Here is a 26,763-nt window from a genome sequence, read left to right as displayed (position 1 = left end):
CAAGAAGTAAGTGTCTTCTGATTTCCTGGCCACAGTCTGCATCTGTAGTAATCTTTGCACCCAGAAATACAAAGTCTGTCGCGGCCTCCACATTTTCTCCCTCTATTTTCCAGTTGTCAATCATTATTGTTGCCATGATCTTGGTTTTTTTGATGTTTAGTTGCAACCCAGCTTTTGCGCTTTCATCTTTCACCTTGATTAGAAGGCTCCTCAGCTCCTCCTCGCTTTCGGCCATCAGAGTGGTGTCATCTGCATATCTGAGGTTGTTAATGTTTCTTCCAGGGATTTGCAGTACCTTCAACCAATTAAGCTCTCACTTCCACAGACCACAGAGACCTTCACAAATTACAGACCTGGACCAAACCTGGCACACAGAACTCCCATGTCAAACAGAAAATACTGGAGAGGGTTGGGAGGAATTGACAATGGTTTAGGGGAGATGAAGCCTCCCTCGCCTTCCTCGCAACCCCGCTGGCTGGCAAGTGAGGAGAGGGAGGCTTTGCATGAGGCCAGGTCTCGAGCGGAGCCTCCTTTCCCTGGCTCTTGCCCTCACCAGCCGTGGGGGTTGCGAGGCAGGTGAGGGTGGCTCCGCTCGAGGTCTGGCCTCGGGCGAACCCTTCCTCACCTTCCTCGCAACCCCGCTGGATGGCAAGCGAGGACAGGGAGGCTTTGCATGAGGCCAGGCCTCGAGAGGAGCCTCCTGTCCCTGAATTTTGCCCTCGCCGGCCGGCGGGGTTGTAAGGCAGGTGAGGGTGGCTCAACTTGAGGCCTGACCTCGGGCGAAGCCTTCCTCATCTTCCTCACAACTGCGCTGGCCAGCAAGCAAGGAGAGGGAGGCTTCGCACAAGGCCAGACCCCTCCGAATTGGCCAAACGACCCCCCTGGGGGGCGCAACCCCCAGGTTGAGAACCGCTGGTCTAGATAGAGGGAAGTCATGCTCCCATTGTATTCTCTCTTGGTCAGACATCCCCTGGAATGATGCTGTGTCCAGTTCTGGGCAAGGCAAGCCAAGAAGGAGATGGAGAAGCTGGACAGTGTCCAGAGAAGGACAACCAAAACGATTAAAGGTCTGGAAGCCATTAATTCCTTTTAGGAATAGCATAGGGAGATGGGCATGTTATTCTGGAGATGAAAGTTTAAGAGTGGACAAAACAGGTATGTTTAAATATTGGAAAGGATGTCTTATTGTCTGCTACTCCAGAGACTAGGACACAATGGAGCCATAGATTGAAGCTACAAGAAAAGAGAGTCTATCTAAACATCAGGAAGAACTTCCTGATGGTAAAAGCTTTTCAACTGTGGAATATGATGTCTAGGAATCCAGTGGAGTCTCCTTTTCTGGAAGTTTTAAAGCAAAAGATGTATGGCCATCTGTTAGGGGTGCTTGGGAGCCCTTGGTGGCGCAATGGGTTAAAGCTTTGTGCCGGCAGGACTGAAAACCGACAGGTCAGAGGTTCGAATCCGGGGAGAGTGCAAATGAGCTCCCTCTGTCAGCTCCAGCTCCCCATGCGGGGACATGAGAGAAACCTCCCACAAGGATGGTTAAACATCAAAACATACAGGCGTCACCTAGGCAACGTCCTTGCAGATGGCCAATTCTCTCACACCAGAAATGACTTGCAGTTTCTCAAGCTGACACCTCCCCACAAAAGGAGTGCTTTCGCTGTGGATTCCTCCATGGCAGAATTATGTCAGACTGGGTGGCCTTTGGGGTCACGAGAAGCTTGGCCTGTCATTGAACATTGAACAGCAGTCACCAGCCAATCCCTCTCCAATGCCAGAAATACAACTTAATGGTGTAACTGGGTTGTTGTAGGTTTTTCCGGGCTATATGGCCATGTTCTGGAGGCAATTTTTCTCCTGACGTTTCGCCTGCATCTATGGCAAGCATCCTCAGAGGTAGTGAGGTCTGTTGGAAGTAGGAAAAATGGGTTTATATATCTGTGGAATGACCAGGGTAATGTTTCAGCTGATCACCTTGATTTGCATTCAATGGCCTGGAAGTGCCTGGGGGGAATCTCTTGTTGGGAGTGAATTGATGTGCCTGATTAATGGTGTAACATATATAAAAATAAAAATGTAATGTTCATTTGTGATATTAACAGAACTCAAAAACCACTGGGGGAATTGACACCAAATTTGGACACAAGACATCTAACAACCCAATGTGTGTCCTTCACTCAAAAAAAAATTGATTTTGTCATTTGGGAGTTGCAGTTGCTGGAATTTATAGTTCACCTACAATCAAAGAGCATTCTGAACCTCACCAATGATAGAATTGGGCCAAACCTCCCACACAGAACTCCCATGTGGGCCACAGCAATGCATGGCAGGGGATGGCTAGTTAGAAAATGTTGACCATTTCTGCTACCTTGGCAGCCACCTCTCCACAAAGGTCAACATTGACACTGAAATACAACACCGCCTGAGCTCTGCGAGTGCAGCTTTTTTCCCCCAATGAAGCAGAGAGTATTTAAGGACCGGGACATCTGCAGGGATACCATGGTGCTTGTTTATAAAGCTATTGTCCTCCCAACCCTGCTCTATGCCTGCGAGACATGGACTGTCTACAGATGTCACATGCAACTCCTGGAACGATTCCATCAGCGCTGCCTCCGGAAAATCCTGCAAATCTCTTGGGGAAGACAAGCGGGCAAATGTCAGGGTGCTGGAAGAAGCAAAGACCACCAGCACTGAAGCAATGGTCCTCCGCCACCAACTCCGCTGGACTGGCCACGTTGTCCGGATGCCCGACCACCGTCTCCCAAAGCAGTTGCTCTACTCCGAACCCAAGAACGGAAAACGGAATGTTGGAGGACAGGAAAAGAGATTTAAAGATGGGCTCAAATCCAACCTTAAAAACTCTGGCATAGACACTGAGAGCTGGGAAGCCCTGGCCCTGGAGCACTCCAGCTGGAGGTCAGCTGTGACCAGGAGTGCTGTAGAATTAGAAGAGGCATGAATGAAGGGCAAAAGAGAGAAACGTGACAAGAGGAAGGCACATCAAGCCAACCCCGACCGAAACCGCCTTCCACCTGGAAACCAATGCCCTCACTGCGGGAGAAGACGCAGGTCAAGAATAGGGCTCCACAGTCACCTATGGACCCACCAGTACACTGATTTTGGAAGACTATCCTACTCGGACAACAAGGAATCGCCTAAGTAAGTAAGTAAATAAGTAAGTAAGCCTACAGCAGTGGTATTTCTTGGTGGTCTCCCCAGTACTCATTAGTTGTGAATAGAATTATCCAAAAACAAAGTGATTTGTATCTTTGGAGTATTTATGCCTCACAAAAGTATAACACTAATTGATGCTACACCACACTTGCTTTCCATCTTTCAATCTTTATTACTGTATAACATTCAAAAAAAGTTACAAAAAAAAATGAACAAAGCAGGAGGAAAATACACAATGCTAACCTTGAGAAAATGTGAAGCAGCCTGGTTTTGAAATGCTCTACCTTCCTCCATGTCATGTTCAATACAAAACAAGAGCTAGTTACACAAATACATTTAGGTATTTATCAAATAACCAAACCAAAAAAAAAAGGGGGGGGGGAATTGGAAATGTATAAAACAGTCCCTCTCGCCAGGTATGCATTTTTGGGGGTATTTACATTGAGGATTCTGAGGGCAAGAAGTAAGGCAGTGATGGCAAACTAAGTAAGGCTGGCACAGCGATTAGGGTGTGCTTCCAGATATGGCTTTTAGGCTTTTACTATGTCCATGTAAAGGGTGATCCAAAATGCAGTACAAGGGACCCTCGATATCCATTGCAGTATGGTCCTAGGACCCCTGTGGATACCAAAATCCATGGATGCCCAAGTCCCATTATATACAATGGCATAGTAACATGGCCTCTCCTACACAAAATGGCAATATCAGAGTTTGCTTTTGGGGGATTTTCATTGAATCCATGGATACAGAGGGACTTCCATATTTTCCCTTTGATATTTTCCTGTTGTTTTTTTTTCTCCATGAGACACAATCCCTTTTAATCTGTAGTGATAGGAGCCCCCCATCTCGAAGCAGTTGTAATTTCTTTCAAATAGTCCGACAATTCTTGCTTAATCATTGGTTCAGGACCAAGATCCCCAAAAGAGCTAGAGTTGTTCTCCTGCCGATTCTGCCGCCTGCCAGAACTCAGTGCTTTCCCTGAGTGGGAAAGGGTACAATGGCTCCAAATCCCTTGCCTGGCAGAGGATCGTAACAATAAAAATAATAATAATAAAGTATAAAATAATAATAACAACCACAAAGAACACACTAGGCAGAAGTTCCACGTTCACATTGCGAATAGATCTTCCAGGCACTCTTCACACATTGAGCCGTGCCATTTTTCCATCTCTGTCTCTCAATCTCTTCCCACAAATGGGACCGAGTTCGAGTCTCGCCTTCCTGGCCGATGGCAGTGTCTGGGAAGGAGGAGCTTGAAGTCCGTGGCTCTGGCAGACGTGCAGCCATCAGGGGCTTCAGAGCTCCTTGAGGGTCACCTGGAACTTCTCCTCTGCCTCAACCACGTCCAGCAGGAAGGCCATGTGGTTGCTATAGTGCTGGATGATGTTGTTGTCCATGTTGACAAGGATTCTGCAAGGGAAGGATGGCAGAGAGGTTAATGGTGTTACATTACAGAGCTTCATCCATCCATAGTTTGGCATCAGACACTCCCTGCAGAGAAGCTTTGAGTCACTGGGTTGTTGTAGGTTTTTTTCGGGCTATATGGCCATGGTCTAGAGGCATTCTCTCCTGACGTTTCGCCTGCATCTATGGCAAGCATCCTCAGAGGTAGTGAGGTCTGTTGGAACTAGGAAAAAGGGTTTATATATCTGTGGAATGACCAGGGTGAGACAAAGGACTCTTGTCTGCTGGAGCTAGGTGGTCAGTTGAAACATTCACACCTAGCTCCAGCAGACAAGAGTCCTTTGTCTCTGTACTAGAGGCTCTGAGCAAAGAAGTGAAACCATGGATAAGTGAGATTGATTCCGGGGACAAAGAGGTCATACAAGATTAAAATGATTTTCTTTGGATCCAGGAATTACGGTATGTTGTTTCTCTTTCTGGGCAATTTTTGGGGCTGAAATGTTCTGGGATGTCACGGTTCAAGTCTGCCAGGGAAACCCATTGTGCGGCTTTGAGCATGTAACATTTTCTCAGCCTCAGAGGAAGGACATGGCGAAGCGTATAACTCAAAACATTAGCAATCCAGAGGCTAGGGTTCGAATCCCTGCTTGGCAATTAATCATAGAATCATAGAGTTGGAAGAGACCTTGTGGGCCATCCAGTCCAACCCCTTGTCAAGAAGCAGGAAAATCCCATTATAGTGCCTCCTCCCCCCTGACAGATGGCCAACCAGCCTCTGTTTCAAAGCCTCCAAAGAAGGAGCCTCCACCACACTCCAAGGCAGAGAGTTCCACTGCTCTGGAAAGTTCAATGGATGACCAACGGCTGGATTTGGACAAGCCCCACTCTCTCAGCCTTAGAGGAAGGCAAGGGCAAACATCTCCAAAATACTCATAGAAATCTTGCCAGCAAAACCCTAAGAAATGGTTAAGACCCCAAGAAAGGTGCAAATATGTGCTGATCCCAACTTTCCATGTAATATGAATAATCTAGCTATAAATTACATTGGTTTCAGTTATCCTTAATGTTGACATATATTCATAGTCTTGGTGGGGGGTGGGGGAAGACTCTTTTCTGCATTCTACGTTTTCTCAAATATGGTGTTTGGACACCAATTTAGACTGCGATTAACTGACAGATAAGTAGGAAACAACATAACACACACATAATGCTCCACATTAGACCACGTCTAAAAGAAGTCATGATTCATGTGAGAATTCAAGGAATGTTAGCCAGCCTCACATAGAAAAGGGAAAATCCCAGCCCAATGAAGCCAGGAACTGGGCGAGTTACTGCCATATTTTGCAATTCTCCAGTCTGTCATCGTATTGACCCATTATTCCTTTCTCTTTAGTCTGCAGAAAAGAGTTTTATATGGCTGTGTAGTTATCTGAAGAATTACAGGAATTTGGTGGCATGGCCCCAGTTTGTTTGCTTTGAAGAAGACCCTCTTCGTTCTGTGGTGCTTTAAAAATGACCCTGATCTCAAAGACAAATGTCATCTGCCTTCGTGGCGCAATGGGTTAAACCCTTGTGCTGGCAGGACTGAAGACCAACAGGTTGGTGGTTTAAATCTGGGGAGAGCGCAGATGAGCTCCCTCTGTCAGCTCCAGCTCCCCATGCTGGGACATGAGAGAAACCTTCCACAAGGATGGTAAAACATCAAAACACCTGCGCGTCCCTTGGGCAACATCCTTGCAGACAGCCAATTCCCTCACACCAGAAGCAACTTGCAGTTTCTCAAGTTGCTCCTGACATGAAAAAAAATCTGTGCTTCATAATGTTCAGCTTGTGCATTTTTTCCCCATAAGTAAGATGTGGTGCTTTTTTACTTGAATGGCATCCTATGGCTTCAGGGCCTGAAATGTTGCCAATTGGACATCCCTAGGACTTGTTCTTTGAGCTACTTTCTGGATCAATCTGAATCAACCTTTTGGATGTACTTCCCTGCAACAACCAGGCTGCATTTGTTAGGTATTTGATGCCTCAAGGCAGTTTTTAATTTTATAATTTCATCTTTTTTATTTAAAAAAAAAGGTGGGGAGAAGATAGAGTTTAATTGTTATTGTTGGTTGGCAGGACTGGAGGAAGTGATAGGGGAGGAGTACTGTTATTTTTGTCTCAGATCCTTCTGTTTTGTTTCTTATTTTAGTGTTTGTGTGCTCCTTTTCTTTTTAATTAGTTGGGAAAATTTAATTAAAAATCATTTTAAAAAAAGAAAACAAGTGCTCTTCTTTCCCAGGCCTATACAAATTCGAACCTCAAGTCTTGCTAGCCCAGTGTTTCTCAACCTGGGGGTTGGGACCCCCATGGGGGTCACGAGGGGGTGTCAGAGGGGTCGCCAAAGACCATAAGAAAACATAGTATTTTCTGTTGGTCATGGGGGTTCTGTGTGGAAAGTTTGGTCCAATTCTATTGGTGGGGTTCAGAATGCTATTTTATTGCGGGTGAACTATAAATCCCAACAATTACAACTCCCAAATGGCAAGGTCTATTTTCTCCAAACTCTACCAGTGTTCACATTTGGGCATATTGAGTATTTGTGCCAAGTTTGATCCAGATCCATCATTGCTTGAGTCCACAGTGTTCTCTGGATGCAGGTGAACTACAACTCCAAAAAACTCAAGGTCAATGTCCACCAGACCTTCCCAGTATTTTCTCTTGGTCATGGGAATTCTGTGTGCCCAGTTTGATTCAGTTCCATCATTGGTGGAGTTCAGAAGGCTCTTTGATTTTAGGTGAACTATAAATCCCAGCAACTCCAGCATTAAAAAATGACAAAATCAATCACCCCCAACCTCACCAGTATTTAAATTTGGAAGTACTGGGTATTTGTGCCAAATTTGGTCCAGTGACTGAAAATACATCCTGCATATCAGATATTTAGATTACCATTCATAACAGTAGCAAAATTACAGTTGTGAAGTAGCAACGAAAATAATATTATGGTTGGGGGTCACCACAACATGAGGACCTGTACTAAGGGGTCGTGGCATTAGGAAGGTTGAGAACCACTGTGCTAGCCAAAGATTGCGAACTTGTGTTTTTGCTCCTTTGCGGAAACCTCATAAATAGGGCACTTGCCAGGTATGGCTACGGTGTGGCCTATTCTCCTGTGGGATGACCAGCATGGTGTCCACACTCTCTGTTTGCATTAATGTCTCAAGCCATGCGCAGTGGTTCCTTGCTGCATAGGGCGCACCCTCTGGCAGCTCAGCTTGTATTTTGAAGCCGGAGCCTTGGACCGGGGCCAAGGACAACAATGAGCTCACTTGCCAAGCATCGATGGGGAGGGTGGTGCGGGGGAGACTCACAAAGGTGATGCACCCAACGATGCTATCAATGCGCTTCCCAAGGAGGACTTTTTCAAGACAAGTAGCAAAGGCTTGGCAACGGGGGAGATGCTCCCCACCTGCCAGTGAAGGGGAGAAGGCTGCGGTTTGGTGCATAACCTGAGGCACTTGAGAGGCACAGCTGTTGCTTTCAGAGGCTGCTCTGGAAAACCTCAGCAAGTTCATTCCCAGGGATCTAAACATGCTCCTCCAAAAGTAGAGGGCGTCTCGCCTCTTCTGCGGAAGAAACCAGGCCACATCACCGAAGCAGCAGAAGATCATAGAATCATAGAATCAAAGAGTTGGAAGAGACCTCATGGGCCATCCAGTCCAACCCCCAGCCAAGAAGCAGGAATATTGCATTCAAATCACTCCTGACAGATGGCCATCCAGCCTCTGTTTAAAAGCTTCCAAAGAAGGAGCCTCCACCACACTCCGGGGCAGAGAGTTCCACTGATGAATGGCTCTCAAAGTCAGGAAGTTCTTCATGTTCAGGTGGAATCTCCTCTCTTGTAGTTTGAAGCCATTGTTCCGCGTCCTAGTCTCCAAGGAAGCAGAAAACAAGCTTGCTCCCTCCTCCCTGTGGCTTCCCCTCACATATTTATACATTATATCTCCTCTCAGCCTTCTCCTCTTCAGGCTAAACATGCCCAGCTCCTTAAACCGCTCCTCATAGGGCTTGTTCTCCAGACCCTTGATCATTTTAGTCGCCCTCCTCTGGACACATTCCAGCTTGTCAATATCTCTCTTGAATTGTGGTGCCCAGAATTGGACACAATATTCCAGGTGTGGTCTAACCAAAGCAGAATAGAGGGGTAGCATTACTTCCCTAGATCTAGACACTATGCTCCTATTGATGCAGGCCAAAATCCCATTGGCTTTTTTTGCCGCCACATCACATTGTTGGCTCATCTTTAACTTGTTGTCCACGAGGACTCCAAGATCTTTTTCACACGTACTGCTCTCAAGCCAGGCGTCCCCCATTCTGTATCTTTGCATTTTTTCTGCAAAGAGGACTGGTTTGAACATTGGGTCACATCTCTGGAGACCAGGGTTCAGTTATTTGCTTGGCTATGGAAACCCACTGGGTTACATTGGACAAGCCACACACTCTAAGAAACCCCATATAGGGTTGCTATAACCTGGAAACAACTTGAAGGCATACCACAAACATCTACTGATGTTCATTTTCAGGAGCTATGGCACCATGTTTGACCTGGATCCGACCAATGATCTAGAGCACCATGTTGATGGGACAGTGCAGAAACTCCAGAAACTAGGTCCACAATATTGAATGACTTCTAAGCACACGGCCAAAGAATTTGGGGCAGATTTGTTTTTGTTTTTGAGTAGACCTTCTCATCGTTCCCACTTGGTTCCTCTCAAGATCAGAAGCAAGTAAAGTAACCATAAACTAGCCAGGAGCAAAAGATTAGCATTTGGCATTATATCTAAACCAAGAATTCCTGTCTTATGGCTCCCCAACAAGCCATGGATTTGAAGTCAACCATGAAAGCACTGGCTTATGAGTCTGGCTTGTTCATGGAGCCATATGGATATAATGCTAAGTTTTTGTCTCCTGCTTTTAGCTTCTGGATACTTGAGTCAGCAGAGAAGAAATGTTCTGGAAACACAATGAAACATAAATCCAGATCCTCAAGAATTCTGGATTGCTGTTACATATAAATACCAAACTAGGAAAATGTAAAGGGGCAAGTTATTGGAAGATCATATCAAATCAATGAATGAATCAATCAATCATGGACCAGAGAGCATCCTGCTAGGTGTCTCCAAGTCATTTCCAGCTTATGGAGACTTCAAGGAGAACCTAAAATGTTTTCTTGTCAATATTTATTTGGAAGAAGTCTGCCCTTCCTGTCCTCAGTGGCCGAGAGAGTGTCACCCAATGGGTTTCCATGGCCAAACCCTGATCTTCAGAATTGCAGTCCAATACTCAAACCATGCTGGATCACACACCCAAAATACACAACCAATACAATTAGTAACATGCTTATAATGTATTTACTTGGTAAGTACAGGTTAGCTATCAGTTTTGGTGTTATCTACCTCACAAGGTTGCTGTAAACCAAAAGTGAGCTAGTTACCATGAATGTGGCATGTACTTATTGGTCTAAGATCACCAATGTGAAAGTGATGAAGTTTATAATGAAATATATGGAGAATGGGGAGTAACAGAGTAAAAGATTAAGGGTGGCATTTCTTTTCTAATTATGCATGTTCACTTAACATTTATCATGCTAGGGAAAGGCATCTACACTATATGGATGCCTGAGAAATACATAAACTCATTTGCATTGATTACATTAAAAGGCTGAAAGCTCATCAGCTAAGAAGAGTTCTTTGATAATTTGCCAGGCTGACTGATTAGAATACATATTGGAGGGGCCGGGGGGGGGGGGGGGGACGTGCCGTGCCTGCCTTTTAAACGTGTCTTCCTATACTTACAACACGGAGGCCAAGGGGCCCTTTTATTCTTTAAACCAGCATTTCTCAACCTGGGGGTCAGGCCTCTGGGGGTTGTGAGAGACTGTCAGAGGGGTCGCCAAAGACCATCTGAAAACACAGTATATTCTGTTGATAATGGGGAATCTGTGTGGGAAGTTTGGCCCAATTCTGTCATTGATGGGGTTCAGAATGTTCTTTGATTGTAGGTAAACTATAAATCCCAGCAACTACAACTCCCAAATGTGAAGGTCTATTTTCCTCCAAATCCCACCAGTGTTCACATATGTTGGGCATACTGAGTATTTGTGCCAAGTTTGGTCCAGATGCATCATTGTTTGAGTCCACAGTGCTCTCTGGATGTAGGTGAACTACAACTCCAAAATTCAAGGTCAATGCCCAGCAAACTCTTTCAGTATTTACTCTTGATCATGGGAGTTCTGTGTGCCAAGTTTAGTTCATTTCCATCACTAGTGGAGTTCAGCATGCTCTTTGATTGTAGGTTAACTATAAATCCCAGCAACTACAACTCCCAAATAACAAAATCAATCCCCCCCCCCAACCCCACCAGTATTCAAATTTGGGCATATTGGATATTTGTGCCAAATTTGGTCCAGTGAATGAAAATACATCCTGCATATCAGATATTTATATTACGATTTATAACAGTAGCAAAATTACAGTTATGGAGTAGCAATGAAAATAATGTTATGGTTGGGGGGTCACCATAACATGAGAAAGTGTATTAAGGGGTCACAGTATTAGGAAGGTTGAGAACCACTGCTTTAAACGAAAAAGTTATAGCAATTGCTTTCATTCTTTTGAATGCAGACGCAGGCAATAGAAGTGCATTTTTGGACAAGATGCAATTCAGAAGAATAGTTTATAAGCTCAATATTGCTAATATTGTAGCCCCTTCCAATTGGCGATGTAACAGACACTGTCCGATAGGTCCGATGCCAAGCAGACCCACTCTTGGCACCTCATTCCATGTGAACCCAATCAATTGAGAGTGAAATACATTCACTCTCAATTGATTGGGTTCACATGGAATGAGGGAAGCTTTTCATTATTCCAAATTGTGTGTTGTTGGTTTTTTTTTAAGTAGGTCTCGGAATTCTTTAGATTTGTTTTGATTATTTGGGGTGCTGATTCAGAAAATTACATTGGATAGACCACATCAGCTTTACTTTCTGATTTAGAATATAGGCCATCCAGTAGTCACCATCTATTAATTATTAATGACTTAGGTGAAGGCTTAGAAGGCATGACCATCAAGTTTGCAGACGATACCAAATTGGGAGGGATAACCAATACTCCAGAAGACAGGAGCAGAATTCAAAACGATCTTGAGAGATTAGAGAGATGGGCCAAAACTAACAAAATGAAGTTCAACAGTGACAAATGCAAGACACTCCACTTTGGCAGGAAAAAATGAAATACAAAGCTACAGAATTGGGGACGCCTGGCTCGAGAGTAGTATGTGTGAAAAAGACAACAAGTTAAACATGAGCCAACAATGTGATACGGCGGCAAAAAAAAGCCAATGGGATTTTGGCCTGCATCAATAGGAATCTAGTGTCTAGATCCAGGGAAGTCATGCTACCCTTCTATTCTGCCTTGGTTAGACCACACCTGGAATATTATGTCCAATTCTGGGCACCACAGTTCCTTTTCTCTATCAGTGGTCACCTCGATCCACCCAGGAAAATCTCCTCTACATACTGGGCCCTAGGGAGATACACCTGGAAGCGACAAGGCGTAGAGCTTTTTTGACCTATGCTCCAATTCTGTGGAACTCATTGCCTCCATATATTAGAGCAATGTCGGAGTTGCAACCTTTTGTAAAAGCACTCAAGACTTGGCTGTTTAGTTGTGCATTTAAGTAATCAGATCTAATTTGCCAAATAGTCACTGTTGAATGTTTTTATGTTGAATGTTTTTATATTGTGTAAATGCTATTTTAGATTGTAAGTCGCTTGGAGCACCTTGGTGGAGAGCGACTAATTAAGAAATAAAGTGAAGTGAAGTGAAGAGAGATATTGACAAGCCGGAATGTGTCCAGAGGAGAGCGACTAAAATGATCAAGGGTATGGAGAATAAGCCCTATGAGGAGCGGCTTAAAGAGCTGGGCATGTTTAGCTTGAAGAAGATAAGGCTGAGAGGAGACATGATAGCCATGTATAAGTATGTGAGAGGAAGTCATAGGGAGGAGAGAGCAAGCTTGTTTTCTGCTGCCCTAGAGACTAGGACGCGGAACAATGGCTTCAAACTACAGGAAAGGAGATTCCACCTGAACATTAGGAAGAACTTCCTGACTGAGAGCTGTTCAGCAGTGGAACTCTCTGCCTCGGAGTATGGTGGAGGCACCTTCATTGGAGGCTTTTAAACAGAGGCTGGATGGCCATCTGTCGAGGGTGCTTTGAATGCCATTTTCCTGCTTCTTAGCAGGGGGTTGGACTGGATGGCCCATGAGGTCTCTCCCAACTCTATGATTCTATGATTCTATCTGCTCACCCATGTTTAATAAGCCCCGGCATTATAAGAGGGTTGTAATGGTGAGGCTGTGAACCTTATTTTAGTTCTTGTGGACCACTGGTGGTTCACGGACCACAAGTTGGGAGCCACTGTTGCAGAACCCATCACAATATTTGGACTTTTCCATTCCAGTCCTCAGCTGGCTGGATCAGGGCCGTTTTCCTTTTGTATTCATAGAGTTAACAAAACAACAACTGAAATAAGAAACTTGTTTACAAATGAAACACTTTTTATCATTTCAGCATCTGGCTTTGCCTTGGACTCTTAAGGTTGAAACCTCAGGTAAGAGGCAAACAGGTGCATAGTCAGCATGTCTTTGCCTGTTGACTAATATGTGCCCATGGGCAGGTTTGTGAATCAACAGAGCACTGAATACTTCCCTGGTGAAGGTGGAGAGGGACAACATTAATCTTTTAAGGCTCAAAGTCCTTTTAGCTGTGGATTCTGGTATGGAACCGCTCCCCATAGCATACATAGTTCTTCTAACTGGCAAGGACTAGTTGACCAAAGTGACATTCAACCATCCCCAGAACTACTTTATCATACACGGTAATCATAGAGTTGGAGGAGATCCTCCCTTCTGCTATATAGGAATACACCATCAAAACACTCCCGACAGATGACTACTGAGCCTCTGCTTAAAAACTTCCATGGAAGGAAAACTCCTTGTAGTTTGAATCCATTGCTCTGTGTCTCTAGAGCAGCAGAAAACAAGCTTTTCCTTTCCTCAATGTGACATCTTTTCAAATAGTTCAAGATGGCAGCTTTGTCTCTTCTCAACTTTCTCTTGTCCAAATTCAACATACCAAGCTCCTAAGCCACACACACACAAATACACACAACGTGTGTGTGTGTATGTGTGTGTATATATGTGTGTGTGTGTGTGTATGGTAAAGGTTTTCCCCTGACATTAAGTCCAGTCGTGTCAGACTCTGGGTTGTGGTGCTCATCTCCATTTCTAAGCCAAAGAGCCAGCGTTGTCCGTAGACACCTCCAAGGTCATGTGGTCAGGTTATTTTGGATCCTGATCCTATTCTCTGAAATATTCACTCTTTCTCCCAACTTGGTGTCATTCAAAGTGGACTTCTGGCCCACTCTTCTCACTGAAGGCGACTAAAATGATCAAGGGTCTGGAGAACAAGTCCTATGAGGAGCGGCTTAAAGAGCTGGCCATGTTTAGCCTGAAGAAGAGAAGACTGAGACATGATAGCCATGTATAAGTATGTGAGAGGAAGTCATAGGGAGGAGAGAGCAAGCTTGTTTTCTGCTGCCCTTGAGACTAGGACGCAGAACAATGGCTTCAAACGACAAGAAAGGAGATTCCATCTGAACATTAGGAAGAACTTCCTGACTGTGAGAGCTGTTCAACAATGGAACTCTCTGCCCCAGAGTGTGATAGAAGCTCCTTCTTTGGGAGCTTTTAAACAGAGGCTGGATGGCCATCTATCGGGGGTGCTTTGAATGCAGTTTTCCTGCTTCTTGGCAGGGGGTTGGACTGGATGGCCCATGAGGTCTCTTCCAACTCTATGATTCTATGATGTGCTAAGTTTTCATTTCCAAGGGAGATTCACATGAAGGAATCCTCCAAAGCTTGCAATTTCTCCCCTTGAAAGAAGGAGCATTGCTGTTCATGAATGAGTGGTAATAGCCATCTCAGGAGAACTCTTGATAGAGATCCCACATGGCTAGAGTCACTGTTGCTTGCCTTCCAAGATATGCAGGAAAGTGGGCGAAGATGCCCACTATTCTGAAGGGCAAAGACTCTCTACTTGGCATCACTTGCCATCCAAAGGCAACCCAGAAGTTCAAAATCCAACTGGTCTATGTCTAGCCTTTGCAGATGCTTAAATCAACCCTCATATTAACTCATGGCAACAATGAGCGCATCTAAACTGCCATATTAATGCAGTTTGACATTACATTAACTGCCGTAGCACAATGTTATGGAAACCTGGGAGTTATAGTTTGGTGAGGCACTGCATTCTTTGGGCAGCGAAAGCCTTGTACCACTACAGTTCTTGGGATTCCATAGTTTTGGCCCACGTCAGTGAAAGTGGCGTCAAGCTGAATTAATTCTCCAGTGTAGATGCACCTCGTTCTTGCCAGATCTAATAATGCCAACCACAAAATCCATCCCTTGTTCCTCTACTTTCTATTTTCCAGTCAAATATATATATTCCATTTCTGCCACTGATCATTGAAATGCCCCCTTGCATCCTGCACAAAAGAAGCAGCAAACCTCTGCCATAATGAACAAACAGACACAAACTTGACCTCAGAAATGGGCTAATCTCTAAAGTGCTCCGAGACGCCTTTGTATTTTTTTTCTCCACTGCAACAGATAAACACAATCCCACTTTTGGAAATTGGGGATCTGGTGACGCCAGGAATAATTCAATACGGCTCCAAACCACCTCCAACCCTTCTCTGGCCAGAAAGCGATTTTGTATTTTGTTTTCCTTACAAAGCCCTAGGAGGGATTGAGAGGAACGATATACTTACAGGTAATTAATTTAAAAAAATACAAAACCTTGCAGTCTCTACAATGGGAGAAAGAAATGTAGGCTTCCAGACACAACAAGATTAGGGGAAAGGGGAGAGAAGAGTAGTTACAGGCCAAATATGCCATTTGTCTAAAATGCCGGCTGGAAGAGAGAAGAGATTAGCAGCAGTCCAGCGTCCGCCCCCTGATCCATTCCTTTTGTGTGTCCTCAGACTCAAATAGCCAGGAGGAATGCAAAAGCCCCTTATGTACCAGCAGGGAAGCTGCTCAGTTATTAGCCTTGGGGCAAAAATGTGGGCAAGAAGGTTAGGAAAGGGTTTCTACAGAAAATGGCATGCATTCCCATTTGCCCAACCCTCTGTTACTGGAGACTGATAATCATGTATGTTTGACATAACTTTGGAAACTAGGCAGCTTAACAAACATGAGGTAACATTAAAAACTTTTATTTTCACATTTTTAATTTGCACCTTCTCCTTTCTTCCATCCTTCCTTCTATCCTTCCTTCCTTCAATCCTTCCTTCCATCCATCCTTCCTCCATGCTTCTATCAATCCTTCCTCAGATCCTTCTTTCCTTCCTCCCATCCATCTTTCCTTCCTTCTATTCTTCTGTCCATCTATCCTTCTTTCCTTCAATCCTTCCTTCCATCCATTCTTCCTCCATGCTTCTATCCATCCTTCCTCAGATCCTTCTTTCCTTCCTTCCATCCATCTATCTTTCTTTCCTTCTATTCTTCTGTCCATCTATCCTTCCTTCTAGTTTTCCTTCTAGCCTTCCTTCCTTCAATCCTTCCTTCAACCCATCCATCTAGCTTTCCTTCTAGTCTTCCTTCTTATCTTCCTTCGATCCTTCCCTCCTTCCTTCCCTCCTTCCTTTCTTCCTTCCAACCATCCTTCCTCTGTGTTCCTATCCATACTTCCTCAGATCCTTCCTTCTTTCCATCTTTCCTTCCTTCTATTCTTCTGTCCATCTTCTATCCATCCTTTTATCCTTCCTTGTAGCTTTCCTTCTAGCCTTCCTTCCTTTGATCCCTCCTTCAATCCATCCTTCTAGCCTTCCCTCTAACCTTCGTTCCATCCTTCCATCAATTTATCCATCTATCCATCCATCCTTCCTTTCTTCCATCGTTGTATCGATCATCCCTCCTTCCCTTTCTATACATCCATCCTTTTTTCATATCCTTCCTTTATCTTGGCTTGGAACAAGATTACCCTTGTCATGTAATGCCTTCAAGTTTACTCTCACTAATGGCAGCCTTCTCCTGGCAAGGTTTATGGATAAGGTGTTTGCCCATAACTTCCTATGAGGCTGAGAGAAAGTGACTTGCCCAAGGTCACTTGGTGGACTTCCATGGCTGAGCAAGGCTTGAGTTCAACTTTTAAAATATCGCCCCATACCAACTTTGGCAAATACTGTCAAGAGGTTGCAGACATGGTCGACAGTTTGACCATAATTTCCATAGTCCGTATTGGAGTCGACAAAGGAAAAGGCTGCCAGGAAGCCTGCTATGAAGGTATCAATGCAACAAGAACAACAGAAACCCTGGTTATTTGGGTTCTATGCTCCATGAAAATAAGTACATAGATAAATGTCCCCCAGTCAGATCTCATAAGGCGAACTGCCCTGGCTTTCGGCAAAGTCAACTAAAGGCAAGGAGGTGACGCCGCAATTTGGATGATACCATCAAAACCTCCCAAACACTGTCTTTCTCTCTAAATCTGTGACTCTGGTGGGATCCAACCTATGTCTTCTGCCCCGGACTGCATTGTTCCAGTGTCATCTGCCCACTGACCCAAAGGTTATTCTGCTGTCTTTGAGAAATAAACACTGAGGTCCCGATGGAGAAGATAAGCGGAATCTGTTGCAACCTCAGGTGAACGCCTTAGAGGGAACCAAAGGACTGTCAAATGACCACAACTGTCCCTTTTTTTGCAGGGTGGTTCTGTATTTTGAGAGCAGACCTGGCTCTGCTTAGCTTTTCCTAAATACTGCATCAAGCCAGGCTTCTCCATCATGGAACCCCAAATGTTGGACTACAACTCCCATGGTTACAAATGGGCAAGCTCAATGGGGTGGATGGGAATGGCCAAAGGAAGGCAGCACAATTTGTCCCGAAGAGAGCTATTTTGCTGGCTCCTGAGCAATTTAGGAGACAGCTTTTCCTGCCTTTCCCCATCATCTCACCATCGATGGTCACTTTTCCTCTGCTACCTTTTGCTCCAGCACAGTGAGGACAGTCAATAGGATATGTAGTGCCTTGTGCTGTATTTTGTCAGATTTCTGTGTGGAGAGGTATGTCTCCAAACATTTGGGGACATGAGAGAGCTCCAGTGTATCAATAGAGCAGTGAAACCATGCCAAGTTTTGGCGAGCATTAAATGAGCTTTCCAAACCCTACTTAGGAAAAAGGTTCAGAACCTTGGAGAGTTCCTACAAAGCTTGAATTAAAACCTAGAATGGATTCCCCAACCTAGCTACATGGAAACAACCGGCTGCCATGAATTTGGGTCAGTATATATTTTGATGCAAAATGTGGAAGGTCTCTCAACAACTGACTCTTCGGGCCAATCTTCCTGTTAGTTTTGGCTGTTGTTCCCCGTCATTTATTACTAATGGAGATCCTAATCGAGGTTTTTCGTGGAAAGATCTGTTCACAGAGAATTTGTCTTTGCCTTCCTTTGAGACTTTGAGACTCAGGCCTCAGGGTTTCCATGGCCAAGCAAATATACGAGCCCTTTCATTGAGAATCAGAGTACTAGGCTCAAACCATTACACCCAAAAAGAAGTCATAGCTTTGACTGCCTTTTCCAAAATTGAACATTGCAAACAAATATTTTTATTTACAGTAGAGTCTTGCTTATCCGACCTTCGCTTATCCGACATTCCGTCTTATCTGACACTCTTATCTGGCATTCCCCCTTTCCTCCAGCATTTTCCCTTCAATTAAAGGAGTGCTCCCCAACTCTCTCTCCATCTATATAAATAAAAATGTAATGTCTGTGGGATTAACATAACTCAAAAACCACTGGACGAATTGACACTAAATTTGGACACAATACACCTACAAAGTCTACGAGTGACCACCACTCACAAAAACACTGAAAAACACAGTGGAAGTGACTTCAAAAGCCAAAAAACAAAAAATACATTACGACGCATGTGCATAACCACATATATACATAAAAACACATATACACAAATATATATACACACAAAACACATATACACAGTCTGGGCCACAGCAACGCGTGGCAGGGGATGGCTAGTTCCCAATAAGTGAAAACGGAAAAACAAGGTTAGACCACACCTGGACTTTTGTGTCCAATTCTGGGCACCACAATTCAAGAGAGATATTGACAATCTGGAATGTGTCCAGAGGAGGGCTACTAAAATGATCAAGGGTCTGGAGAACAAGCCCTATGAGGAGCGGCTTAAGGAGCTGGGCATGTTTAGCCCGAAGAAGAGAAGGCTGAGAGGAGACATGATAGCCATGTATAAATATATGAGAGGAAGTCACAGGGAGGAGGGAGCAAGCTTGTTTTCTGCTTCCCTGGAGACTAGGACACGAAGCAATGGTTTCAAACTACAAGAAAGGAGATTCCATCTGAACATGAGGAAGAACTTCCTGATTGTGAGAGCCGTTCAGCAGTGGAACTCTCTGCCCCGGAGTGTGATGGAGGCTCCTTCTTTGGAAGCTTTTAAACAGAGGCTGGATGGCCATCTGTCAGGGGTGCTTTGAATGCAATAATCCTGCTTCTTGGCAGAGGGTTGGACTGGATGGGCCATGAGGTCTCTTCCAACTCTATGATTCTAAGGAGGAGGAGGATGGAGGAAAGGGGTGAAAAAGGCAGGACCGGAAGCAGAAGTGTCCTCCCTCCTTCCCTCTGTGATTTCCATGCTCCTCTTCCTCATCCGGGCACTTCCTGCTGGGCCTCTCTAGCCTTGAGGCATTGCCTTGCCTTAACCTTTTGAGTCCCTGTTGTTAGTATTCTAGGTGTCTAGCTAGAGGCGGCCCTAGGTAATTTTCAACGGTAAGCAAACAGTATTTTGGTGCCCCCCCCCCCCCAACCAATCATTGATATATATTTTCTGTTTGTCGTGGGAGTTCTGTGTGCCATATTTGGTTCAATTCCATCATGCTCTTTGATTGATTCCATCAATGCTCTTTGATTGTAGGTGAACTATACATCCCAGTAACTACAACTCGCATATGTCAAGGTCTATTTTCCCCAAGAGTGCCTCAAGAGCGCCCCTGGGCAAAATCAACTATACCGCGAATGCTTACTTTGTGTAATGGCTTGAGCCGCCCTTGTGTCTAGCACTGCATCAGATGGGTAACAATAGGAGACTCCGTATTATTCGACATTTGCGTTTATCCGACGTTCTGCCGGCCCATTTATGTCGGATAAGCGAGTCTCTACTGCAGGGGTCCCCAAACTAAGGGCCGGGGGCCGTATACGGCCCTCCAAGGTCATTTACCTGGCCCTCACTCAGGGTCAACCTTAGTGTTTGAAATGACTTGAAAGCACACAACAACAACAACAACAACAACAACAACAACAACAACAACAACAACCATCCTATCTCATCAGCCAAAAGCAGGCCCACACTTCCCACTGAAATATTAATAAGTTTATATTTGTTAAAATTGTTCTTCATTTTAATTATTGTATTGTTTTAAGTGTTTTTTGCACTACAAATAAGATATGTGCAGTGTGTATAGGAATTCATTCAAGTTTAAACAGTTTGAGGACCCCTGCTCTACCGTATCTCAGGAAGCAACGTTTTGCCAGACAGCAAAGAACCAGACGAATCTATATATGCAGGACATCACTTACCCTCGTTTGCACTTCTTGTAGACTTTGTAGATGCTTTCTTCAGGGAGACCGTATTTTTCCGAAATCTGGGTGAGAAAAATAGAACCGTCAGTTAAATCAGTATCACTTTTACTGAAAAGATAGTGCAAAAGTAACAGAAGCACATTAAGGTGACTCGACGAAGGAAGCCAGAGCACTGAATTTGCCAGGCGACCAGGGTTCAATATAGTTTTAGTTTGACACGGTTCTTTAGTTTTCTCTGTCAAAGAGGGTAGGTACCTCCCCAAATTACAACTCCCAGAATTCCATATTGCATTGAGCCATGGCAGTTGAAACAGTGTCAAACTGTGTTAATTCTACAGTGTAGATTAGGCATGGGCAAACTTGAGCCTTCCAAGTGTTTTGTACTTCAACTCCCACAATTCCTAACAGCCTCAGGCCCCTTCCGCTTAAGCGGCTGAGGGGGGAAAAGAAAGGGCCTGAGGCTGTTAGGAATTGTGGGAGTTGAAGTACAAAACACCTTGAAGGCCCAAGTTTGCCCATACCTAGTGTAGACACACTCTTTGCCAAGTGGCACAAGATTTTAAGATCCTAGCCAGCTCCCAGGACCGGAATAAGTTTAATTCCTACATTGGACACTTTTTGTCCTCCTTCTTTACAATGCCAAGCGGAACGGGGTGAAAGCGGATCTAGAAACCATCAATTTGGGGGGAGTTCCAAAGAGCTGTTTGCTCTTTCCCAGCCTGAAAGTGTACAAAACTAACACAAAATACACAGAGCGAGGGAGTCATAAAAAAAAAGGCGACCAGATCATTCCAGGAGATTGTTTGCTCGATTCTCAGCAAAGAAGAGCCAACCGTTATCAGAGAAAGTGCTGATAGGCATCGGAGAAACATGCTTCGGCACTGTGTGCTCTCCAAACATTGAGAAAGGTGAAAAGGGAGATGAGGTGGGCAGAAAGAGGGTAGAACCACCAGAAAATAACCTTGGGTGCATCTACACTGTCGAACGAAGACAGTTTGGCACCACTTGAACTGCCACGGCTGAAGGAGTTGTAATTCTACAAGGTCAGACCTCACTACCTCTGAGGATACTTGCCATAGATGCAGGCGAAATGTCAGGAGAGAATGCCTCTAGAACATGGCCATAGGTTGGTAAGGTAAAGGTTGTCCCCTGACATTAAGTCCAGTCATGTCTGACTCTTGGGTGTGGTGCTCATCTCCATTTCTAAGCCGAAGAGCCAGCATTGTCCATAGACACCTCCAAGGTCATGTGGCCGGCATGACTGCATGGAGCGCCGTTACCTACCCGCCGGAGCGGTACCTATTGATCTACTCACATTTGCATGTTTTCGAACTGCTAGGTTGGCAGAAGCTAGGGCTGACAGCGGAAGCTCACGCCGTTCCCTGGAATCGAACCTGCGACCTTTTGGTCAACAAGCTCAACAGCTCAGTGCTTTAACCCACTGCGCCACCGGGGGCCCCTGAACATGGCCATATCGCCTGAAAAAACCTCCAACAACCCAGTTTTTTGCCTTCTCTGCCAAAGAGGGCTGGTGCCTCACCAAACTACAACTGCCAGGGTTCTATAGCATTGAGCCACGGCAGTTCAAGTGGTGCCAAACTGCACTAACTCTCCTGTGTAGATGCACCCTGAATCCTGTTGTAATGTTGACTCTATAACATTTGCTAGTATGGATCATGCACACTCAAGCATTGCTCTCCATGCACATTTGGAGACCTGTTGGGAGTTTGGGTCCATCATAAAAGAGAGAGAGGAAGTAGAATATTGTACAGTATGAATGCATAGAAATCTCATGTTCTGGCCCCTTGAAAACAGCTTTTTTGTGTGTGTCAGGAGCAACTTGAGAAACTGCAAGTCACTTCTGGTGTGAGAGAATTGACCGTCTGCAAGGACATTGACCAGGGGATGCTCAGATGTGTTACCGTCCAGTGGGGGGATTCTCTCATGTCCCCACAAGGGAAGCTGGAGCTGACAGACAGGAGCTCATCCCACTCCTCGAATTCGAACTGTCGACCTTTCAGTCAGCAGTCCTACTGGCACGAGGCTTTAACTCACTGTGCCACTGGGGGCTCCTTGAAAACAGCTTTGGGGAGGGATAAGCCTTCAGCAATATATTAATTGATAGATAGAGATAAATATAGATATACACAGAGAGATAATATCTACAGATACAGTGGACTCTCGGTTCATCGGCATCCATAGGGATTGCTAGATACTGGATAAATGTAGTTTCCGGTTGCTTGAGAATTATTATATCCCGTCGTACACCATAAACTTTGTACTGATCTAATATTAACATTGGAACACAGCCAGTAAAAGAAAATATAGACAAATCAAGACAAACCTGCATTGCACTAAAAATTGTTTAATTTTAGTTTTTATTGTTCTGGTTGTTTGGGTTCTGGTCAACTGAGAGTCTCATGTATGTGTGTGTGTGTAGATAGATAGATAGATAGATAGATAGATAGATAGATAGATAGATAGATAGAGATAGATAGGCAGACAGAAGGAAGGAAGGAAGGAAAGAAGGAAGGAAGGAAGGAAGGAAGGAAGGAAGGAAGGAAGGAAGGAAGGAAGGAAGGAAGGAAGGAAGGAAGGAAGGAAAGAAAGTACAGGGCCACCCAAGATCAGGTAAAATGGCCTCTGTGGAGTGGGAGACCTAGTGGGTCAGAGCCAAAGAGTTCCCAGTGGCCCATCCCAGCCCTGAAAGTGTTTGCTGATGCCTCCCAAGTCAGTGCCGTAAATTTTTACGAAGCCAAAATGAACTCCGGGGAAAACCTTACCGCATTCCTCAGGCCTTTGAGGTCAGGCGTCTTCAGCATGAGGGCATCAAACACCTCCTCCGACTCCCTTCTCACGTAGAGCAGGACTGGAAGATACAAAAGATAGCAAATATCAAAGTTGGGCCTGGGATGTCTAAGCTGGGGACTTTTCCAAGCACGAGAGTTAAGGGGAACCCTCACAAAAGAAGTAATGCAGTTCAGCTGTCATGGCGCAGTTGAATGGAATCCCAGGAGTTGTAGTTTCTCAAGGCTTCTAGCCTTCTCTGCCAAAGAGGCTGGGTGGACTTGCCAAACTATAACTCCCAGGACTCCGTAGCACTGAGCCATGGCAGTTCAAGCAGGGTGAAACGGCACTAATTCTACAGCGTAGAGGAGGAAGACCTTGTAAAACTACCACTCCCAGGATCCCATGGTATTGAGCCATGGCAGTTGTGTTATAAACATCATCATCATAGTGCAATCCCATTGTCTTCAACCATAGTTAAAGTGCAGTCAAATTGCACTAATTCTACAGTAATGGGAGCCGCAAGGAGGGACGGGAAATACAATTATTATTGGGTTGTTGTAGGTTTTTCCGGGCTATATGGCCATGTTCTGGAGGCAATTTTTCTCCTGACATTTCGCCTGCATCTATGGCAAGCATCCTCAGAGGTACTGAGGTCTGTTGGAAGTAGGAAAAATGGGTTTATATATCTGTGGAATGACCAGAGTGAGACAAAGGACTTTTGTCTGCTGGGGCTAGCTGCTATTATTATTATTATTATTATTATTGGTTTCATTCTGGGAGAAAGGCAGCATACAAATGCAATAAATAGTAATTAATAATAATAATAATAATAATACCACTAAAAAACCCAGTGTGATATAGAGTTTTCAATGTTTGACGAGGGATGCATCTAGTAAAGGTAAAGGTTTCCTCCTGACATTAAGTCTAGTTGTGTCCGACTCTGGGGGTGGTGCTCATCTCCATTTCAAAGCTGAAGGGCCGGCGTTGTTCATAGTCACCTTCAAGGTCATGTGACCAGCATGACTGCATGGAGCACCGTTAACTTCCTGCTGAAGCAGTACCTATTGATCTACTCACATTTACATGTTTTCAAACTACTTGGTCGGTAGAAGCTGGGACTAACAGCAGGAGCTCATCCCGCTCCCCGGATTAGAACTACTGACCTTTTGGTCAGAAAGTTCAGCAGTTCAGCGGTTTAACCAGCTGCACCTCTGGGGGCTCCACGGTGCATCTACATGTCCGAATTAATTCGGTTTTGACCCCACTTTAACCGCTGTTGCTCAATGCTATGGAATCATGAGAGTCAACGTTTTCCAAGGAGTGTTGGTTCCTCCCCAAACTACAACTTCTAGGATTCCATAGCAGTGGCTCAAGGTAGTCAAAGTGGTGTCAAACCATATTAATTCAACAGTGTAGAGGCACCTATGGATTCTGAAAGATTGGGGTTCAAATCCCATTCAAAGCCCCTGGGAGACGCTGGGCAGTTCCCACTCTCTCAGCCTCAGAGGAAGCCCAAGGCAAACCTCCTCTGCACCGACCTTGCAGACTTTAAGGTAAGTGAGAACGGGTTACGATGAAGACGGGGAAAGAAGGGAAGGATCAAATCCTACCTCGTTGCGGGTCTTCGCTTTTTGCCTTTTTGGAAGCCAAGGGGTTGAACTCATCTGTGAATGAAGAGCAGCTCCGCTTCAGAGGCAATCTGATGGGGGAAAAACAGAAATATAAGAGGAGACTACTACAAGCACCACTATCCAGAAACAAAGTTTTCTACAGTGTGGCACTTAGATTTCATTTTAACCAGCTCCGTCCTATGGCTTCCTGGGATTTGTAGTTTCATGAGATACAGTATGACATCTGAATCCGCAATTGTCCTCGCTATGTGTTTTCTAGCTCCTTCAGTGTAACTCAGGGTATCCTTGGGCCGGAGCTCTTTCATTTCAATAGGGTTGGCTATTATCAGTGTTTCTGTGTATCCACACAAAGACTAGGACTGTGGATACGGGGTTGGAGTTCGCCATGCTGTACTCATGCTCAGAAGAGTAAATTAGAAGATGCGAAGTACTTCTCCATACTAGAAACCAAGATTATGGAGGAGGAAGTCATAGATGTCAGTAGGATATCAGAAATGCTTTATATTTCTAATTTGAAAAGGGTGTCCTTCTCTGCCATGCTAAATGGTTCTGAGAAATGTTTCCATCCCTGGCACAGAAGTGCAATCACAACAAAGCAAAGAGAGAGATGAGACCTAATTCATGACAACTAAAGATGTATATATTATTATATCCATGGGAGTTGTAGTTGGACATGGTCCTGGACATAGAAGCACTGGGACCTCACTAATCTACAGCTCCCAATATTCCAAAGTATGGAGCCAAGATTGACCTTGAAGGAGCTGGGGGTGGTGACGGCCGACAGGGAGCTCTAGCATGGGCTGGTCCATGAGGTCACGAAGAGTTGGAAACGACTGAACAAATGAACAACAACAATGGAGCCATGGCAGTCAAGTGGTGCCAAATTGAATTAATTCAACAGTGTTGATCAGGCCTGGGCATACTTCAGTTCTCTGGGTGTTTTGGACTTCAACTCCCACAATTCCTAACAGCCTGGGGCTTAAGTGAAAAGGAAGGGGACTGAGGCTGTTAGGAATTGTGGGAGTTGGAGTCCAAAACACCCAGAGGGCCAAGGTTTGCCCATGCCTGGTGTAGATTCACCCACTGTGGCTTTCCTATAGTTAAAACAGATCATGCAAAGATCAGAGCATCACAAGACCTATAACGTCTACAGATTAGAAGCAACGGAGGCAATCTGAATATTGGAAATATCTCAATATATGAAAAGAAATGTCATTTGTTTCCATACCTGCTAGGGTCATGTGGTGCTCCAGACGTAGGTAAAGCCTGTGAAAAAGCAATACAGAAAAAGGCAGGTTTTATATTGATGTAAACAAAGGGACTCTTATGGGTTTTACGGAGAAGGTGTTCCTAGCACTACTTTTCATAATTTCACCAATGAAAAGTGGGGGTACACTGTAGAATTAATGCAGTTTGATACCTCTTTCACTGCCGTCGCTCAATGCTATGGGATCCTGGGAGATGTAGTATGGTGAGGCACCCTTTGGCAGGGAAAACTAAAGAGCTTGTAAAACTACAACTCTTTTGATCCCATAGGATTGAGTCATGGCAGTTCAAGTGGTATCATACTGCATTCATTGTACAGTGTAGATCAGGTATGGCAAACCCAGGCCCGAGGGCCGGATGCAGCCCCTTGGGCTCTTTTCTTGGGCCCTCTTCTCTCACACCATCCAATCATTCCTTCCTTCCCTCTTTCCTTCCTCCTTCCCTCCTTCTTTCTCCTCCCCTTCCACCCTTTTGTCCTTCCTTCCTTCTCTCTTTTCTTCCTGCTCATCTCCCACCCTTCCTTCCCTCTTTCTCCTTCCATCCTTCCCTTCCACCCTTTTGTCCTTCTTTCCTTCTTCCTTCCCTCTCTCCCTCTTTATCCTTCCTTCCATTCTTCCCTTTTGTCATTCTTTCCTTCTCTCCTTCCTTTATCCTTCCTCCTTCCCTTCCTTCCATCCTTCCCTTTCACTGTTTCATTCTTTCTTCCTTCCCTTTTGTCTTTCCTTCCCTCTTTTGACCCTCCTTTCCTCTCTCCTTCTTTTTCCTTCCATTCCATCC

The 26,763-nt window shown here is 44.8% G+C and overlaps 1 protein-coding gene across 1 annotated transcript in view; it reads right to left on the bottom strand.

Annotated features, from left to right (window-relative positions):
- Positions 1 to 3,334: 3,334 nt before the first annotated feature.
- GRHL3 (grainyhead like transcription factor 3) overlaps positions 3,335 to 26,763 on the bottom strand; it is a 67,686-nt gene continuing 44,257 nt past the window's right edge. Inside the window, exons 12-16 of the mRNA XM_060784253.2 lie at positions 25,949 to 25,986; positions 24,700 to 24,788; positions 23,083 to 23,168; positions 20,297 to 20,361; positions 3,335 to 4,587 (exon numbers count right to left, since the gene is read on the bottom strand). Coding sequence (XP_060640236.2) covers positions 4,473 to 4,587; positions 20,297 to 20,361; positions 23,083 to 23,168; positions 24,700 to 24,788; positions 25,949 to 25,986 — 393 coding nt within the window. The 3' untranslated portion in view covers positions 3,335 to 4,472. The remainder of the gene's footprint in view (positions 4,588 to 20,296; positions 20,362 to 23,082; positions 23,169 to 24,699; positions 24,789 to 25,948; positions 25,987 to 26,763) is intronic.

The sequence above is a fragment of the Anolis sagrei genome, chromosome X, assembly GCF_037176765.1.
Source record: "Anolis sagrei isolate rAnoSag1 chromosome X, rAnoSag1.mat, whole genome shotgun sequence".
NCBI classification, from domain to species: Eukaryota; Metazoa; Chordata; class Lepidosauria; order Squamata; family Dactyloidae; genus Anolis; species Anolis sagrei.
This window is presented reverse-complemented; position numbering and strand designations above follow the sequence as displayed.